This window comes from Dermacentor silvarum, chromosome 5, assembly GCF_013339745.2.
Source record: "Dermacentor silvarum isolate Dsil-2018 chromosome 5, BIME_Dsil_1.4, whole genome shotgun sequence".
In the NCBI taxonomy this organism is placed as follows: domain Eukaryota; kingdom Metazoa; phylum Arthropoda; class Arachnida; order Ixodida; family Ixodidae; genus Dermacentor; species Dermacentor silvarum.
The window spans coordinates 125,850,984-125,870,840 of record NC_051158.1 but is presented as its reverse complement, the minus strand read 5'-3'; the positions used below and the strand labels follow the sequence as shown (position 1 = coordinate 125,870,840).

General features: G+C 46.0%; 2 protein-coding genes across 2 annotated transcripts in view; one reads left to right on the top strand and one right to left on the bottom strand.

Moving 5' to 3' along the window:
- LOC119454400 (neuron navigator 3-like) overlaps positions 1–19,857 on the bottom strand; it is an 832,501-nt gene that overhangs the window by 351,069 nt on the left and 461,575 nt on the right.
- On the top strand, positions 7,972–15,077 carry LOC125945988 (uncharacterized). Its single transcript, XM_049668447.1, has 6 exons — positions 7,972–8,663; positions 8,802–8,887; positions 9,520–9,612; positions 10,451–10,498; positions 13,570–13,617; positions 14,981–15,077. The coding sequence occupies exons 1-6, from the start codon at positions 8,546–8,548 to the stop codon at positions 15,056–15,058; spliced, it is 471 nt and encodes a 156-aa protein (XP_049524404.1). The 5' UTR covers positions 7,972–8,545; the 3' UTR covers positions 15,059–15,077.

The window sequence follows — 19,857 nt, the reverse complement described above, 5'->3', positions numbered from 1 at the left end:
CTCACCCCATTTCAGGGGAGAGAAAATTTCCGGGCTAAAGTCAGGTCGTGCGCTGTGGAGGTGATGACCTTCATAGACTTCCACTACCTATGTGACAATATGACCTTCGTGAGTACTTGGCCCGGCCAACGTAACAATGTAACGAATACCTTGTCTGGCGGCCTCACAGTTATGTTTAATGCGGTATACCTTCCTGGCCTTCCTTCTTTATCTCTCCCTCTTCCTCTCTCGCTCTCTTTAATGCTCACGTCACTACTTATGAAATAAATGAAGCCTGCAGTGCTTTCGATTTGTTCTCCACCACAGGAAATGATTCACTCGTACCAGTATACACAATTTGGATGATCTAGCATTGTTAAACTATATATTTTATTGCAGCAGCGTTATCACACTGAGAGAGATGTATGCGGAAACCGAAGCCGTGGGTGTCGACTTCCTGCGAAGCTGCGTTCAAATAAAGCACGGATACGTCCTGTTACAATTAGCGGATACGTTATACATACGTTCCTTCGTTGTGGTAGCGGCCGTGAATAAATCTTAATGAGCAGCTTCATGGCCCTCCGTCGCTTTTCGAAAAAAATAGTTGCATCAAGCATGCCTCAAACATCGCCTATGTCTGGGAGCGGCATATGCAGGCAGCTCCCTCCATCGTAGACACGTCGTGCACTAATGCTGTCATAGAGTTTCTCACAATGTTACCTGGAGGGAAATCTGGCGCCACCGTCTATGGGAGTTTCCTAACGCGCGCTGAGCCGTCACGGGAATGACAGTATATGGGTGTGCGAGGCTTGTGCTGTCTGGCGTTGGGCGAGGCTTCTCCTAAAACATGGATATGGGTGCACAGATAATGTTTTCTTAAAATAAAATCTTCATTAAAGGTTCCCATTCATCCGTATTGCACCTTTACAATGACGTTTACTAACCAGCAAAGCGACGGAAAGCAATGCAGACGACTAAGTGTCGCAATGCGAGCGCCTCTGTCCTCCAACTTTAGCGGGCCGCCAATTCTTTTTACGTTTCAGATAACTGTAGGTCCTAGCACACGACTTCATTATTGAATAAAGCATTTTGCTGCGGGATATTAAGGTTGCAGCTTCTTTTGGCCTGCTGTTTTGATAAAGAACGAGTCACCGTGACAAAGGGAATGGTGCTAGCCAGGCGTGATTTGAAGTTGTCCCGGCGTTCCGAGAACGATGCCAATCTGAAATCACCACATCCCCGCATTCCCATGTATACAACGGCGTCGGAGCCCCAGCTGTCCCTCTAGGTAATATCGCGAGAAAATCTACAATTGCTATGTTGCACGCGTTGGAAAATGCAGAACACTTTTCATGAGCTTTCCTCCACTCGAGTCATAGATAGCTGTTTCCAGCTGGCGGCCTATCTTTCACCAACCTTTGAAACTTCATAGAAAAATTGCAGAATAGACAAATCAACACATCTATCAACCGTCCCGACGTCATAAACAACAGTTCAGGACAGGTACAATTATAGCAGTTCATTGATGAGACTCCTCTAATTGTGGTCCTAACTTTATTATCCCACATGCTGCCTTTCTCAAAACAGTCAAGAAAGGCCGTAATATGCATCAGGAAAGTAGCGGCTTCTACCGGGGTAAGTGCAGTTGATTTCGTGCAATTTTAGTTGATCTAGCAGAGATAACGCGAAGTGCTGAGCAAAATACGAGAGCAGGGGCTTGATTTTCTTCAAAATACGGCCTTGTTCAAACGTTGCAGCGTATGAATCCCGCTGTGCTAGCGAAAGAGAGAGAGAGAGCGAGAGAAATAAAATTATGCAGACCCAAAAGAGCAACGGTGACGTGACATTAAACTTGTCGCACCCCCTCTCTGTGCCGACGTCATGGAATCACACAGCGCCAGCACAGGGCACGTTAGCAGTTTATGAACCAAAAATATGACATTCAGTACAAAGATTATCGAGGCATCAGCGCAGCATCCTAAGCGAACTGTCCCTTCACAGGAACGACTCAAGCACTCGAACATCGTGCGAAATAATTGACGTCATTAGTATCGTTATGTGGACGTCAGTTTCAGAAAGAGGGGCGTATTTTGTTTTCCCCGCTTTCTAACTAATTAGCTGGCCCCAAAGAAGTTGCAGATAGTGTCTTGGAAAAATTACTCCGCTAGTCTGAGCTGATTTCGCCTTACGCTGTAGCCCTGTGTAATGCGTGGCTAACCTATTTACCCCATTTGATTGTGTTTACAGCCGCAATGGTTTAAAGCACGCGTTCGAGCATTGTACCACAAATACTGGGTAAGCTTCAGCCGTTTAATTAACTCCACTTTGATAAATAATTGATTTCAATCACTTCGCACACCATGCACGCTACGAAAGAGGCATCTGGGTTATATTGCGACGAAATTACGGGGCAAAAATAACCACTCTTCTAAATCCAAGACAGATGCAGTGACCCGACGTGGTGGAGTGCTGGCTTTGGCACTACTAAGCCCGAGATTGCGGGATCGAATCCTGGCTGCGGCGGCCGCATTTCGATGGGGGCGAAATGCCGCGCACCCGATGCCTTGCATCGGGTGCGCGTTAAAGAACCTTGGGTGGTCAAAATTGACACCGAGTTCCCCACTACGGCATGCCTAATAATACTGTCGTGATATTGACATTTAATACCGCAGAATTCAATTTTATGAACAAGTGCAGTTGATAACTTTATTAGCTAAACACGTCAGTTGCTACGTCAGCGACTTCCCATTGGTTAAATTAGTGCCGACAAAAATACTTAGTTACCATTCTGTTACACGAAGCGAATTCCACGCGCCCCCAGACAAAATTAAAGGTGACCAAATATGCCGACAACATTCTCAATTCATATTCTTCAAACTTTCAATCTCTCTTAATTGAAAGACTGCTGTTTCATTTTTGGCAAGTAATATCTCGGAATGTAATGATCCGCAATGTCACGTGCGCATGTGATCGCTTGCGTGCCGTCGCAAGCCGACTCTCTTCGCTATTGTGTCGTCATCTCATAGACATACCAGTATGCAAATACAACAGATATTATAGATAGAATGTTATTACCAGGGCGTCGCAGTTCCCTCAGGAGTATTTCTAGCTGAAATAAATTTTGTCATCGAAAGTTTGCAAGCAGGCACACCAAGCCGTTGGTGCTAATTAACGACTCGAAGAGACACGGCAAACACTTAACTTAGAAAGGCTGTGTCCCATTACTATAGGCGAATCTCACACAATAGATGCGAAATATTGCACCTATCATGAAACCTTTTCTGAACATTTATCAGTGCTAGTTGTATAGGCTACTCCGAGCCACCGCTTAGATCGCCTTCATTCTTTTCCAGGAATGCATGCAATCACTGTTCGAACGGCAAAAGAAAGTGTAGCTCTATTTGGCGACGGGTTACTTCAACAGAAGCTGTGATGGTGTCAGCGCAAACGGAAAGTGAAAATAAAGGCTGTCGTCAAAGGATCCCCAACAAGAGAAGTCGATACTTTTTCTTTCTTTGTTTTCTTACAATACAAGTACAATGAGTAACCAGACATGAAACAGTTATGTTGATTCATTCATTCATTCATTCATTCATTATTCCGGAGCCCTCCACTACGGCGTGCCTCATAATCAGAACTGGTTTTGGCACGTAAAACCCCAGAAAGAAGAAGAAGAAGATTCATTCATTCATTCATTCATTATGTGAAAGGGGCGGGCGGACGGATTGTTCCATATATATCATGCGTTCAAGATATAACCGCCTACGGAATACAAACACATGCAGATATGGAGTAATGTTTGAAGACACCATCAAATTCCATGTCTCTAGGACGATTATCTTTCTGATATTTGTGTCACCATCAGCAGGTACTGAAAGCGAACAGGACTGATCTTATGACAACTCTTGTTGCGTGTAATCTCACATATATAGGAGCAAGTGCCCAATCACTTCTGCAGCCGGTTTCAATGCATGCTGCAGTTCCAAACGTACGTTTATGGAGCCTTGATTATGTAACGGTTATAAGTGAGACTGAACCTGGCAAACGCAACACAACGTATCCTAGATGATTACGAATCTGCCAAATGTATTAACGTTAAGACGTCTTTGACAAACCAAAAACGCCAACGATGTCATTATATAGATGAATATTGACCCGGTGTGTGTCTATAATGAGGATCTCGCACCAGGGCAAAAAGAACGAGCGATGGCTTATCAGTCTTGTAGGAAGCAAGTACTACGTGCACGCTTATTTAAAATCTGTATGCTCTTGCTATAGACGGTTTTCAGCAGCGGCGCACGGGCGCGGCCATGTTTGATCACGTGATTGCGCCGGCATGACTGGCCTTGGGTTGAAGGCCAGCGAAGGAGCCGTACTGCTGTAGTCGTGGGCGACGGTGCGGCAAGCGGCGTTGTTTCGGGTCCACCAATGGACAGCGGCTGGATCGACGACACAAAGCTCTGGCCCATGGTTCAACGATCATGTAAGTGAACCATTGTTTGTCATTTTAACGTTGTATGTGCTCGTGCCGGAGCGCTCTGGCGCTCGATCACCGTGCATGCGCGTCGCTCGTTCGCGCCGAGCGATTGGAGCTCATGGAGGCTTCTTGTGCGGCGTTCACGTCAGTTCGCTAGTTCTTTTTCTTTTTGTGGTTAGTGCGGTGTACTTAAGCTATGATCTGAGCTGTTTGAAGTGGTTGCCCAGCCTCGCGCTTTGCTTGACGTCCTCGAACGTGTATGCTTGAGCGCCGAGTGAAAAATCCGTGTCCGCTTGTGTGTTGACGTCTCGCTCGCTGGTATTTTAGCTTCCCACATACGTTGAGGTAAGCGTTTGCCTCGATACTGGTGCACTGATCTCTGCAGAATTCACCAGTGCGGCGGGCACGCAATAGTTTCGCGTAGTTGACTTCGGAGCGGCAGATTGTGTTTGTTGGATGTACTAACTGAATGCCCCCGAACGGGTGTTGTTTTATAGTAAAACCCCTGTCACACGGGCACGTTCGATCGCAATTGAGCCTCGATCCGAATCCAGTCGGTCGTGATCCGCAAATCGTAATCGAAGTGTCCGATTTCGATCGGAGACCGACGTAAGCAGCTTCTAGCTCAGTGTGACAGAAAACGAGGTACAACGAGAAAGAAAGAGATCCGAAGAAATAACCCTCTAAAAAGGCCGTTTTATTTTTTATGCACGTATAATTTTGAAAATCTGTGTGCTGCGTCGACGCCATGCACGTAGTTCTGAGATTTGCAGACGATCAGAATCGGCGGACGTGGCACGTCGTTTACCTAAAATACCGAATGAAAAAGTAATTTTTCTGAAAATTGATTCGTACGTACCTTTACTACCTATTAGGCACGTTTATTATTTGCTTCGCACTTAGTTACACTTAAAGCGTTAGAGCCCAAACAACACGATCCTGATCCTTGGACTGTGTAGTAGCGATCATTTTCGATTGCGATCGAAAGTCCGAGCCGGATCGAGGCTCGATCGCGATCGAAAGTGGCCATGTGACAGGGGCATAACTTTGGCTAGCTGTAACTCAAGCGTTTTATAAATGAGAGCTCCCGTTTCAACTTTTCAAACTATTCATAGGAGAGCAACACCAGCTTAGTAATCAAATATGTATTAATTATTGAAACTCCAGAACTATAATTTATAAATCCAAACGATCAGTTTAATATCAGACTGTATCTATCGTGTTATTTTAGTTCTTTCAAACATCTGCAGATGTCTTGAGTAGTAAATAAAAGATCAGCTTTCTTTCATTGCCATTTTTTTTTCATTCCCGCAGTACATACAAATGTTTCTCCCCTATTTCAGTTGTCTACGACGGTCAAGGTAATCGACCAAGATGGGAAGCCTGCACAGGACTACAGGGGGTTTGCAGAGGGCATCAACCTTTTTGACAGTGGCAATGTTGGGAAAGCTTTGTGTGAATCCAAGGATGGCATCTGCAGCATAAAGCAGTGTTCCAAGCTGCAGTGTTGGGTAGGGATAGTCCTTGGTTGGACGCCCATCAACAAAGTGAATAGAACATACCTGAAAGAAAAGGGTGATTCATGTAATATTTACAATTGTGTGCATTTATTTGAACGTAAGAGTAAAGGAGTCCACATAAATAAAAAGCACGCACATGGGTAACGCATGCAGTTCTTATTGCAAACTGCCACAAATGTGAGAAAAAAAAAAGGCAATGGCAATGTGCTGCCAATGTCTTTTCCATAATCACAAATAATGTCATAATTTCATAGTGTCAAATAATGCCACAATTTCGCGATGTCAAAGGAGGCTATGAAAATTAAAGTAAATAATATATATATTCAGCATGCGCTTTGGGGGAACCCTGAAAGACACAAGGCAGAAGGAAACAGCTGATTTGTAGTTACCACTACTTTAAAACGCAGCTAATCAAATAATGTCAAACTGGTGAGTTTGGAATTATTTACTTTTATGTTCATGGTTTCTCTTGACATCACGAAATTGTGACATTATTGTATATCACTTTACGATAAACACGCAACCAACGCTTCTAGCGTTGTTTGAAACAATAATTTTGTGCTACAGTGTCAACACAGCTAGCTTTCGCGCACCTGTTGCTGGCCACAAACAACGCCAGGTCTACGTTCTGATCACACCGTGCATCCGATACAGCCGCGAAACCAACATATGTAAAATCAGATGCGCAGGCAGGAATTCGTCAAGCTTAACGATTTAAAAATGCGATTCAGATAGCACTTTTCCAATCTTTTCTGCAGGAGTTCTCACCGCGACTAGTACGCCTTAATTGGCACCGATCCCGGCGCATATACGCACGTGGCGTGTAATTTCGCTTAAGGATAAACATCACTGATAGCAGGTGACTGTTCCAATACGACATCGCTAATGCTTGTGTTCTGCCACGGAAACAACGCACGGTGACCTTAATGTACAGCAAGCGCAAGATGGGAAGTTGATACACTATTCCGCACGCCGAGCGCGTTCGCTTATTCGGTACTATGATCTGCCACTTACTCTTGCCGATGTGCCTTAATTGAAGTTCTTTCTCTGTAGGTTCGCTATGCAGCATTGTCGGGTGAGCTTCTTTTTCTCTCCTTGAGGAAATCGGTGCATGGAAAACGGCCTCGGGCACGGGCAGTCTTGATACAGCTGTAGCGCGTGTATTTCACACACCGACGTGTTCCACAGCTTAATGTCGCCATCACAGTTTTTGCATCCGACCACAGCACACGTTTTCCCTTTTAATCTCCACATGGAGCAGAATATTGTTCGACGTTTCACAAACTGCGCTTGTTAAACGCCGCTGGCTACGCTTTCGCGATTAAGCAATGGTAGTTTCGTTTGCGCGCCCAAGGCCAGAGATGTCCAACACGCGCGGCGCTCCGGTGGCGCCATCTGATTTCAGTTGCACATACCGGCTGATGCAAATCGTCTATAGCGCCTGTTTCTAAGAAATCTGCAAGCCGCTATAGGAACCTTCGTTCGTGGCCAGCAGTCGCAAGAACCGTCAAGCGTGCATCGCAGTGTGTTGGGCATGTTGGTAGACTAACCTTAATAACATTTTTAGCACCAGTGGACGAGTACAGCACATCGGATTGTCAGCGTCTCCCTTCTGTCCTCGGCCGCTGGCGCTAAATATGTTATCCAACTATGCATGTTTGTAATAAGCGTGCTCGCAGACATGCGTTGAAACATACATTCTGCGATTTTGAGAGGCCGAGTTCACGTCAAATTCAGCTAACTTTATTAACTTAGGGCGTTTGCGGCGCCGCATGAACAATTGTTCAGGACGAGCGTTTCATAGAATTCCAAGTAAAAGGAAATTCGTGACCGGCCGCATCTGTACCCTTCTCAGAGTGCCGACAAAAAGAGAAAAACAAAAAAATAATAATAAAAAAATTAAAAAACGAGTGATTCTTTTTATGTAATAACACCTGAAAACATGAGTAGCGAAATTGACTCTCGTTGCAATCTTTCTTTCCAGTTGCACTAGTTGCGACGGACCCACTGAAGTCACCGGATAATCCTCGTGGCCACGGTCAGAAAATGTGTGCTTTCTCGCTTGCATGAAGGCAGGCTTCTGAAATGAGCGCGGCAGATTTCACAGTCATCGTTTTCCGAGCGCGTCCGTACGTCCCGTCACCGTGAGAAGTTCGCCGACTGAGAAGGACTTGCTGAAAGTTTTCGACAGCGAGGTAGTGACGCGCAACTTACTGCGCGATTCTAAGCGTGTACTCCAGGGCTGCAGATAGTCGTGCTGTCAACATCAGTGTGGTTAGTTGGCGCTGCAAGTTGATCGCAACCGTGAATCCGTGACTAGACATACCAGTGTCCGTGGTTCTACACGTGGCCCTTCTTAGTTGCTAGCACTCTTCATGGTGTGTGCGATTGAAGGGCAACAGAGCTGGCTGAGTTTCGCGATTCTTCACTGAGACAATACAATCAGCTTAAGTAAAAGGTGACAAAGAAAAAAAGGAAAAGAAAAACGAAAGGGAAAAGAGAAAGTGCGACATACGTAACAACGCGAGAGAGCCGCTTTGGAACGCAGCAATACGGCCCCGAGGCCGTCATGGCGACGAGGATTCTCCTGCAAGCCGTATTACTCGGCATCGTATCGTCTGCCCTTGGATATTGGCGACCGTTTATGTGGCCACATGGAAAAGAATTTGAGGAAATGTGCAACAAGGGTAAGTTGGTTTACAGCCTTCGCGCGTTATAGGCGAAACGCGTTACGTCGAGCCAAGCGATCGAAAAAAAAAAAAAAAAAAACCGCGCAACTTTTGGCGGCTTTCTCCACTTCTCACACCCTTCTCATTTTGCCGCAGTGTTCAACCACTCCGCAATGTGTGACGAGGTAGTCGCGAGCGGCGAGACGTTCAAAAAGAATAAAGGGAAGTACAAGCCCTTATTGGTAAGTCGAAGTGCCCTTGTCTAGGAACTGAGGGTAACAGAACGCGAAGGCAAAGCAAAAAGAGAGAAGGTCAACCGCAGTGACGACCTAAAGATTCAGTGGAAGCTACTTTCACCGATTTGAACTGCAAACTGCTCTGTGTTTCTCCGAGCTCCGGAACGAAAGTTGTTTTCAAGAGACTGGCTATCTCTCTCCCTCACAGAGAGAGAGAGAGAGACAGCGAAACCGAAGAGAGGAAGGACAGGGAGGTTAACCAGACGCACGTCTGGTTTGCTACCCTACACTGAGTAGGAGGGGCTATCTGGGCAAAAAGAAACACCTTTCGCGCAGACTCTATGTCGCACGCAGGCAGGCTCCTTTGCTCCTTTTTCGCCATCAGGTGTATCTATGTCTGCATATTATAGATAGATAGATAGATAGATAGATAGATAGATAGATAGATAGATAGATAGATAGATAGATAGATAGATAGATAGATAGATAGATAGATAGATAGATAGATAGATAGATAGATAGATAGATAGATATAGATATGAACATTTGTACAGACAAATGGATGGATAGACGGAGAGATAGATGGATGCATGGATGGAGGGATGGTCAGTTTTTATTATATTCGCTTGTCTTTCCAGCCATCAAGCTTATTCGTGAGAACCATACTGGATTGCGTAGAAAGCACGTTGTCAATAGCAGAGATGCAGAAAGTTTGCGGTGACGGAGAGACGGTAAGCATTCCACGGGGAGCGAGGTGAAAATCGTGGTTCTGAATTTGTGTTTATCGCGACACGTTCGCGACAAGTGGCACCTCGCGCAGTTCGGCGCATCTTGTAGAAAAAAATCGCGCTACTCTGCAAACGCAAGAAATAGAAAGAAAGAACATTAAGCCAATTAAAGGTGGCAATATTTCCTAAAAAATCTACGTATTAAATAACAATGCTTAAAATGCTAATTCAGCTATAATACAACTCAAATTAATTTAATCTTTAGTGCCCTTTAAGGATGTTACGCACCAATATATCAAATTTAAAGCCGCGAGCAGAATTGAATCGCAGGATGTTAAGCGTGTCGTATAGTAGCGCAGATCACGTATTCCTATAGGCGATGACGATAACTACATATAAGGTGGCGTGAAGTGATTGGTAAAGTTGCAGGCACAAGTTGGAATGAGCTGAGGCAATACAGGGGCAATAAAACATCACTGGATTCCATAGTTGACATAAAATAGGCTGACTGTGATGACGACGATTTATGGTGAGGGTGAAGGTCATTTCCATTCTACACAACTATGATTTTGCACGCTGCGGTGTTGCGAATGTATAATTACAAAGCTAACGTTAGGACGGCGTCAGGCTGGATATTACTGATATGCCGCGGTGCTCCAGCGATTCAAGCCTTGCAGTCCACGCTGCCGTTATCATTGTCGTTATCATTGCTGTCGTATCATTGTCGATATGATTGTCACTGTCATTATCGTTGTCAGCAGAGCTGGTGACGGTTACTATACATGCATCCAACTCTCTTTTCTTTTTCGTTCTTTTTAACATTTTTTTCTTGTGTTTTCAGTTTAAAAAGGCATTGCGGTGCTACAGGGAAATTATCATGGACGTCACGGTAAGACTTTTTTCGTTGTGGTTGAATGTATATATTTATTACGCTTAAACCTCGATATGAAGAAGACACAGAGAGGTCAAAATTAGGCACGTTGCTTCGAATGCATACTGTAAGATCGGCGCTGGCTAATGTACTTACCGAGACGTGTGCGTAGCGCATCCCTTTTGTGAGGACTTCGTTCCGATAAACCACATCCAAAGATGCGCGTGCAAAAGACGCTGTACGTATGCGGCTTGAGATTGCCACCTATTAATGTGCTGCCGATGGTCGGCCCTAACACTGCAAGCGCCCATTTTGTGCGCCCAATGGCAAACATGGATGGATAGTGCACTTATGAGTAAGTTACGCAAGATATACTCGCATTTTGTCAGTGGCTTCCAAACTTGCAAGCAAATAAAGCACCAAAAAATGCGTCGACGTGGTCCAAGCTGACCAGTCCTGCCATATACACACGTTCTATTATGCCCGTAGAATGCGCCCGAAAATAAAACTTGGCGAATCAAATTTTGCGTTAATTTTGTTCCATTCAATCTGGTTATACTATTGTTTTTATTTCATTATAAAGCGTTTCGACTGTATTTCCTGTGAAAGACATGTTTTATCCGTGAGCGCAAAAATTGTTTGCTGGAACCTATTCACGAGAGGCGGAAATTTGCCTATTCAAAGTCCGCACATTGGGTCCAATCAACCTAGTGCCATTTAACATTCAGCTCCAGCTTCATGCTGTCGAATAAGCTCCCCGACTTACAACCAGACATCCACCAAGCGCATTGCATCCTGGGCATCACACGCGGCAAACACAGTCACGCTCACAGCGAGTATATCCTTTCTATTCTAAAAAATTAAAATTATATTATGGGGTTTTGCGTGCCAAAACCACGATCCGATTATGAGGCACGCCGTAGTGGGGGACTCTGGATTAATTTTTAACACCAGGGTTTTTTTACCGTGCACCCAATACACGTTACACGGGCGCGTTTGCATTTCGCCCCCATCGAAATGCGGCCGCCGTGGCCGGAATTCGATCCCGTGACCTCGTGCTCAGCAGCCCAACACCATAGCCACTGAGCAACCACGGCGGGTATCCTTTCTTTCCTTTCTATTCTAAATCTACTTATCAGCGATTTCCCGCTTGTAGGGCGTATAACTGCAACGAAGTTTTGGACCGCGTAAAAATGCCTAGTTTCAAGTACTATATATACATACAACTTCTGTGCGAAATATTTTTTATTTGAAATTGAATTAAATTATGGGGTTTTACATGCCAAAACCACTATATGATTATGAGGCACGCTGTAGTTGGGGACTCCGGATTAATTTTTACCACCTGGGGTTCTTTAACGTGCACCCAATACACCTTACACGGGCGTCTTTGCATTTCGCCCCCATCGAAATGCGGCCGCCGTGGCCGGGATTCCATCCCGCGCACTCAGACCACAACGCCGAAGCCGCTAGGCCACCACGACGGGTTGACTTGAAATGTGAATAAATGTGTCCAGAAAAGCTCGCAAATGTTCACGTTTTTGACGCCTAAACTGAAAATAATGCAGGCGTTACTGCTAACCGGAAGTGACGCATGATCGAGACCGCATGGCTTTTAGTATGAAGTCGCTGGTATTTTCTTTTTCTTCTCTTTATTCTCCTTTTCTTTCTTCCTTTTCTTTTTTTCCTTTTCTTTTTTGCCCGCCGCAAATCCATAGATAGTGCGTACATGGAAGCACACAAATCTCCAGTAGTGACCATTGGGTACTTTAGCACGCTTGAATTGCCGCAGTTGATCTGTATAACTTGAATTTTCATGTCAGTTTTTGCGTTCTCCGCACTAGCAACACCGAAGAAAGCACGAAATTTGTCTTTGACGGACCCGGCCTACTCTATCAAGAGCGCGCCTCGCCATAACCAAACAAAAGAGGATCGTGCGAGAGCTACAGAGACCTCATCAGTGACTGTACGATGCACTTCATAGAAACGAAAGTGGCAAAACCAAAACCAGAGCTTATGTGAAACACAAGATGCTTCTATGTGAGGAAATCATTGTACGAAATGGACTCCACGAAGAGGTGTGTCTACTTTGCGGTCGGCGCCTGAACTAGAATGAAATGAATAACTATGTTGGAAGCTCCCTACACCCAAGTGGTTATAGTATATACTTTTGAAAAGTAAAGACAAGCGCTATCAAACGAAGGCGATATAACAAAAAAAAAATCTACCTTTTGGACCATAGAGTCTCAGCCCACGCACTTTAAGTGATCTTGTTCAGCACACACCTTAATTCATATGCGTGTCGATGATTTGATTATCTATGTAAGCGTTACCTAGATGAGCGTTTTGACGGCGACATGATTTTACAGCGGATCTGTTAAAGTCGAGCTTGGTCCGTGCGCAGCGATGTTCGCAGCATAGGCAAGTCGGGAGAGGGGCAAGTCAAGTCAATTTATTTCAGCATTCTTTTGTATAGCGAGAGGGAAAGCTCTCGAGAGGGAAGAGAATGGGGCGAGGGGAGAGGGGGGAGGTGAGTGGAGAGGTCGACAGGCGGCACAGGTGGCAGGGGTGAGTTGAGCGGGAGCGAAGCCAATGCACAGCCACGCCGAGCACACGTCAGTATGACGTTGTAATGACGTCAGCGCTCCCTAGTAACAGGCGCGCTCTCACATCAGTTAGACTCTTTCTCGCCCTGGACGTTTCCGACGAAGCGCAATGGCGAAGCCGACCGCTAGAACTCCAATAAACCTTGCCTAGCTTTGATCCTGCTTTGATAAACACGCTATTCGCCTAGCTTTGCACAACTTTTCTGAGGCTTCCTCTCAGCGCCGCTGGTCATTGGTGTTTGCGATAGCAAAGCCACGCCTAAGTTTTTTTGTTTTTCTTTCGCACCGAAGTGTGATATGGAGTGTAGACACATCTTTAGTGCCAGTCTGATCCGCCACAGCATCGTCGGATATCGCCACCACTATAACCACCAATACCAGCGTGCCGCTTTGACGGACGTTTTTTGACTGGGATACTTGTTTGGCGGGTTAAATCACTTTGATACGTCATGACGATTATTACTTTACTTTAATTTTGTGCAGCCTCCAGAGGCCCAGAAAATTATTGGAGAACTTGTGTCAGTATATGAGGTGAGTCCTCTCTCGATTAGTCTTTTCGTTCCCACACTATCATTTTCGTTCCGCATTGCGTTATACATCTATATGTACATGTTTCTTTCTTCGCCAATATTTCCCAGTTGCATAAATGGGAAGGCGTTCCGTTCCGCATTGGTAAAGTCGCAAAATATGTGAAGCGACGTTTAGTATATTTGAGATGCTTACTTTTTAAATACAAATAACTATAACTGTGTTGAAGCTGCGTATAGTCAAATCGCTACTGCTTTATGTGTATATGCAGAAATTAGAAAGTATTTGCAGGAATTCTGCACATAAAATTGGAACTTAAGCAAAGCGATTATACGTATATTTAAAAAATAATGAGGTCGTTATTATTTTAAATGCGAGTAGAGGCATGGAGGTTAACTACCCTACACTGGGAAAACGGAATAATAGCGAGAAAAGAGAGAAAGAAGGAAAGACAGAGAGAGCACTACTTGTGCACACACTTTTTATTTATTTATTTATTTATTGTACCCTCAAAATGCGCACCGAGCCTATAAACGTTCGCAGAGACTTCTCGACTTGAGGTACTCTATAGCGACGCCCTGGCTGCTTTCTACACCAGAGGCGCGCACAGCCATGGTCCAAAGGCCTTCGGTTCTAAAAACGACCTTGAATCTAGCCAGTTTATGTATATGACGAAATACAATCGAAACGGAGTGCATGCCAGTTAGAGTGTACTTCGAATAGTTTTGCGAATACATAATCGGGATAGTTTGTGTGTTTTGCATATACGCTTTCTTGATGTGTGATTGTAGTTTGTGTTCAGTGTGCAAACAGGCTCGTCGTCGTTACGGATGACGGCTTTATGATCGGAATTCTTACATTACCCTAAACACCAATCACTTAACCCTGTAATGCCAAAGCGTGGTTTCGCATCAAATTAGACCCTTTATTTCAAACCATGAAGAGTACAATTCGTAAACAAGAATAAAATATTAGCTAATTAAAAACGTGGTTAGCGTAGCAAATATTTAATCAGTAATTAGTTAGAACTCGCTCCAGCGTTTCATAAGCGCTACTGTACGCTGTTTGTTAAATTTCGCGCGCTTATATTCAAATTGTGAGGCATCGAAGTAAGCGTACCAAAAATTATACCTTTGGCATCAGAGCGTTATGTTCGCGACCCTACACAGTCTAAGTGCAGCTTTGCGACGTATATTCCACCGTAAGCTGTCCTACTTCAACGTCTTAGGTTATTGCACATAATTACATTTGGGCTCGTATAGTGAATGGAAACAAAATCGAATGCACGGTGAAATAACTAGAAAGGTTTCATCTCTGTGCACCAAGTGATCCAACGTACTCATCGCTTTTTTTTTTTGTATTTCAGAAGTGCATGCTGGGATTATTCAATTCTTCGATTACATCTACGACGCCACCTACCGCTGGGTCAACAATGGCAAAATAAAGCTCTAGTATTGAACGTACCCACGCACTTCTCCGCGCACTTTTTATTCTTGCTTTTCTTGAGCGTGTACATGAACTGCAGTTTTATACCTGAATTGGGCACATCTTCGGGCTGCGAATGCAACATCTCTAAAGGCGAAGCAGCGCCGGCCAAAGTAGATACGCGCTGGTGGCAAGGCCGAGTCGGCCGGGAGTAGTCGTTCTATTGCGATAGCAATTATATGGACACTTTAACCGGATTTCTGCCGTCGGCGTCGCCGTCGCCGTGAGGTTCCGTATAGATAAAATCTTCACCGCGCGCCGTATGCCCGAGCGGAAGCGTGCTGGGACGCGCGCTATCACGGAGAGCGAACGCACTCATCTCCCACGCGCAAGCAACGAAGCGGGAGGCCAGCGCCGGAGAGCGGGGGGGGGGGGGCGGGGGGGGGGGGGTGCACTTCTACTGTGCCAACAACCGCGCTTATCCCTCCCACGCGCCAGCAAGGAAGCGGGAAGCCAGCGCCGGAGGGAGCGGGGGGGGGGGGGGGGCGGCGCACTTTTCCTCTGCCAACAACCGCGCTCGTCGCTCGCCGCACCGTCTCTTATCTCCACACGGCTCTGACCTTTATGCTCTATGCGTTCGCCGCTCAGTTTCTGTTGAAGCGATAGACCGCACGTACCTTCGCCCGCTGCTGGGGCGTATATATGCGCTTGCTGCCAGCGTTTTGACAGTCGTTTTCTGCAGTCATTCAGTGTGATCTATTCATGTTTGTTTGTGCGCGCTCACACCACGCTTGTTCATTCAGTTAGTAATAGTCGGGCCACATTTTCCAACGCACGCTACACAGGTAATGCTGCCCGGATCGGCAGTGCAGCGCTACAGGTGTGTCCCTTCGCACGCGCGCTGCCCACGGGAAGCGCTTCTCATCAACACCACCGTTTCACACGCCCCTTGTCGTGGTCATCGAGTCTCTCTTCATGTCGGTCTACTTACGCCGCAGCACACCTGCTTACTTAATCAGCTCATGTTTACTACAATTCATATTGCTACCAAAGCCGCTCACCTTACTTCGTATGGCATTGCTGTGTTGCTATCGCATTCATTGCTTCGCCCTTAGGGCGAAACTGTGACATTTTTTTCATGGGCGCCGCCATTGCGCAGGCAGTGGCGCCATCTATGGGCAGTTGGCATGCTGGCTTGGGCGAACGCCCGTGTTGTATGCTGTGGTATGCGCTCGGCGGCAGTTTCTGGTGGTTTTTTTCGCACTCGCGCGGTCTATTTAGCATGAAATTGCGTCTTCTACGTCGGGAATGGTCGTGTGAGGCGTAGTGAAGGAATTTAAGTCTGAAGTATAATTAAGCGGCTGGAGTTTATGCAGACGTTAGGGCGGACGGAGCACCCATGCAGCGTGAGGTGTGCGCGCTTGTTTGAGCTTACAATGAACCTCGAATATCAGTTAGGTATTTCTGAAAATTCGTTTCACGAATGTTACCTTACTGTAGCATTCTTTGGTTTAGCTGTAACGAGTACTTACGAAACATTTGACGATCCTAACAGCGTGGGTACCGTTCTGCTGTAGAATAAGTCGTGCTGTTTACTTTGACAAGCGTTCAAGTTGTTATCTGTAGATACATTGGGCGACTGCCTTGTTTGCTGGGCAAGGTTTGAGCTCACATATAAAATAAGTTGGTTAATAATAGCCGCATACCGTACAGTGTAAATCACACTTTTAGAGTGGTCGAAGGACTAGCTGCAGACTGCGCGAGCGTCCGAGGCAGTACTAAATGCTGTGTTATAGATCTGTCTGTTCGATATAGTGCATGTTCCAAGTGGTCCAAGCATGCGGCACGACCATGCGAAGTCTTATTGCGTCGTTATCCCGTGTTCTGTTTTATTTTGCCGCAAAAGGAGGACATATATGAACTCTCTTTCTTTTTTTCAGTCTCGTAAGTTCAGTCATCTACGACGCATTCACCCATCTTACGGAAATTGTGTCGTTACAAATAGCTGTCGGATTCTCTTTATGCGATCCCCTTTGTATATTGTGCCTTACAGGGCAAAAAGGCAATGCCGATCGAAGCACGAAGCAATTGTGTGTATCATGTTGGTTTGCCAACCGCAGTGCTCGCTGTGTTGAGCAATGCCTTCGGCCTTGAACGTAGACAGTGATTTGAAGTCTACTAAACTTAAAATGCGTGAGAACGATGCCGGTGGATGATGAAAATGTTTTACAACTCTTCGTGGAGTGAAAACCGATACATCCAGCGTAGTTCACAACACATACACACACCGCGGCTGATGATGCTCGTCGTATTTTTGCACATCCAAGAGAAATTTCCAGATACAATAGCTACTGCTGCACCTAAAGGCTACACAGTGGTTGTTCGACGACCTCGTAAGAACTGAAATCCCGTAAATTGCACTCAGAACTAGCTAAAACACCTCCAAATCGTCCGGCAGCGCGCGACCGGCAACACATTCAATCCGCGCCGCGCCGGCTCGCACAAGCCAGAGAGGAGGAAAGGCTCGTCGCGCGCGCTTTCCTCCTCGCCCGATGAAAAGGTGTATAGGCTATTATTGCACTCCAACGCCGCAAAACTGAATAAGGGAAAATTCAATCGAGTAAAAAAATGCATACGCAAAAAGGCACTTTGCAGGGTATGTCTGCTCAGACTGCTTCATGTTGTAACGACATCGCAAACATGACGCGAATTTTACAAACGATAGTCTTTCTTGGACTACCTAAAAACGAAAACCTTTGTCTGTCACTCGATTAAACCGCCCCGCCAACGCCGATTTAACCGCCCGGCCAAAACCAACCGAGCTACTAGCACTGGTGGCACGAGGTCATACACGTCCAACATTATACAGCGCAAAGTAAACCTCAGGCCTATTTGAGGCAAAATACATGTACATAACCGTGATCCGCAGCGTTCATTTAATTAATAATACACACTGGACTGGTTTTAACAGCGAAGCTGTTTAAGGCAGCCGTAATTTATGGTGCGTATCAAGAAACTGCCGAGAAAAAAAAAAAAAAAGCTTCCTTGCCGAGTCGGGATTCCAACCCGCGTCGTACCCCCGATCCCAATGCGAGCGTCGTAACCACTAGCACGGCCGCTGGATGCAGCGGCCGTCCCACTAGGCTATACAGCCACGCTTGCAGAACATGCACGTACACTCGTGCTCTGCGAGGTGAAGAGGGGTTGCGCGTTATGAGAGCGATAGAGAAACGCATTCACGGAGCGGGTCGCCTGGAACGCGGTGTCGGTGTTGCAAGCTGCGCTATGCAACGCGCAGTGACGGCCGTAAGTCCAAGACGCGCGAAAAGCAGTTATCTTCATCATGAGTAATAAGATGAAAAGTTCGCGCGCAACTCAGGAAAATGCTGGGCTACGATCGCCCAGCTTCGCTGTTTCAAGCGCTGCGCGCCCGATTACAAGGTTAAGCGTTTTTTTTTTCTTCTTTTTTTTTACTTTAGTAAATGAAAAGTCAACGTCTCAGAAATGGTGTCGAAGAGACGCTACGCGTTGAAAACAAGCCTACTGAAGCCGCGGCTCTGTAGCCGGCTTTAAGCCAACAGTAATAAAAGGTCCCAACAGATGGCGCGAGAGCAGGGTGAACGCGGGAAATTTGAATTGAATTCAGCAAAACCTCCATTGCATCCATCATGGGAGGAGTGAGAGGGGAGGGGAAGAGCGTGAGGGGTGGGAGGGGAAAGAAGAGAGGGTGTTACGTATAAGGGGTCACAGAAGACTATCCTTTGTCGACGTCATTTGCAGCGAAGCAAGCAGATATGCGGCCAATTTTTTTAGTGACAATTGTACAGAAATACCATATACAACAGCTAAAAGCAATCCTAGCCTTGTGATATCTCTTACCCGCCGTGGTTGCTTAGTGGCTTTGGTGTTGCGCTGCTAAGCCCGAGAGCACGATGTCAAATACCTGCCGTGGCGTCCGCATTTCGATGGGGCCGAATTTCAAAAAACGCCCGCGCACCGTTCATTAGGCGGACGTTAAAGAACACCAGGTGATCAAAATTATCCGAAATCCCTCACTACGGCGCGCCTCATAATCATATCGTGGTTTCCTTGCGTAAATCCACAAAAAAAAAAATGCTGCCTGTTTTCTAGCACATTTTCCCAAGAAACCACAATATCGAAGATGCCCTCGCACGAAAAGAATAAAGCTGTCAAAGAAGCACTTGCCTGTAATCATTCCGATGAAATACAGCGTAATGTACGCCCCTTAACAACGCGGCGAGCCGAAAACCTCGCGGTTAAAAAAAACAATCAGACCCCCGTTTTGCATTAAGCAACTTGCAACAGATAACATGCACGAAGTCACGCATAAACTGTATCCAAAACTATGAACCGCGTGACACCTGGTGCGACGATTTAGCGGGCCACATAAATATGACAAAATCTGTTCTTGCAAGCTATAAAACGATGCACTCGTACTGTCGTGCACCTTAGCTAGAGCAACATGGTAAAGAAGTGGCAAACGGTAGAAGCGCTTTGCGGCATCCATAAACTAAGCGAAATGCCTAGAATCCGCGTGCTGCACTGTGGACAAACTGAACGCCAGAACACGCGTAGGCCGTGATCAACTTCATCGCTTGCCCGTGTAAACTGTTGCGAGTACAAGGAACACCGAGATTACAAAAGAAAGCTTGATATCAATAGATTTCCCGCCGAACGGCGGCAATCCACCGCTGCCGTTGCTCCCACTCATGAGGCCTCGCAGGGAATGATTAGAACCGTGTCACCGGCAAGTTTTTGCAGGTATCTGAGCACCCCACCGCGGGACAATTGTTCTTC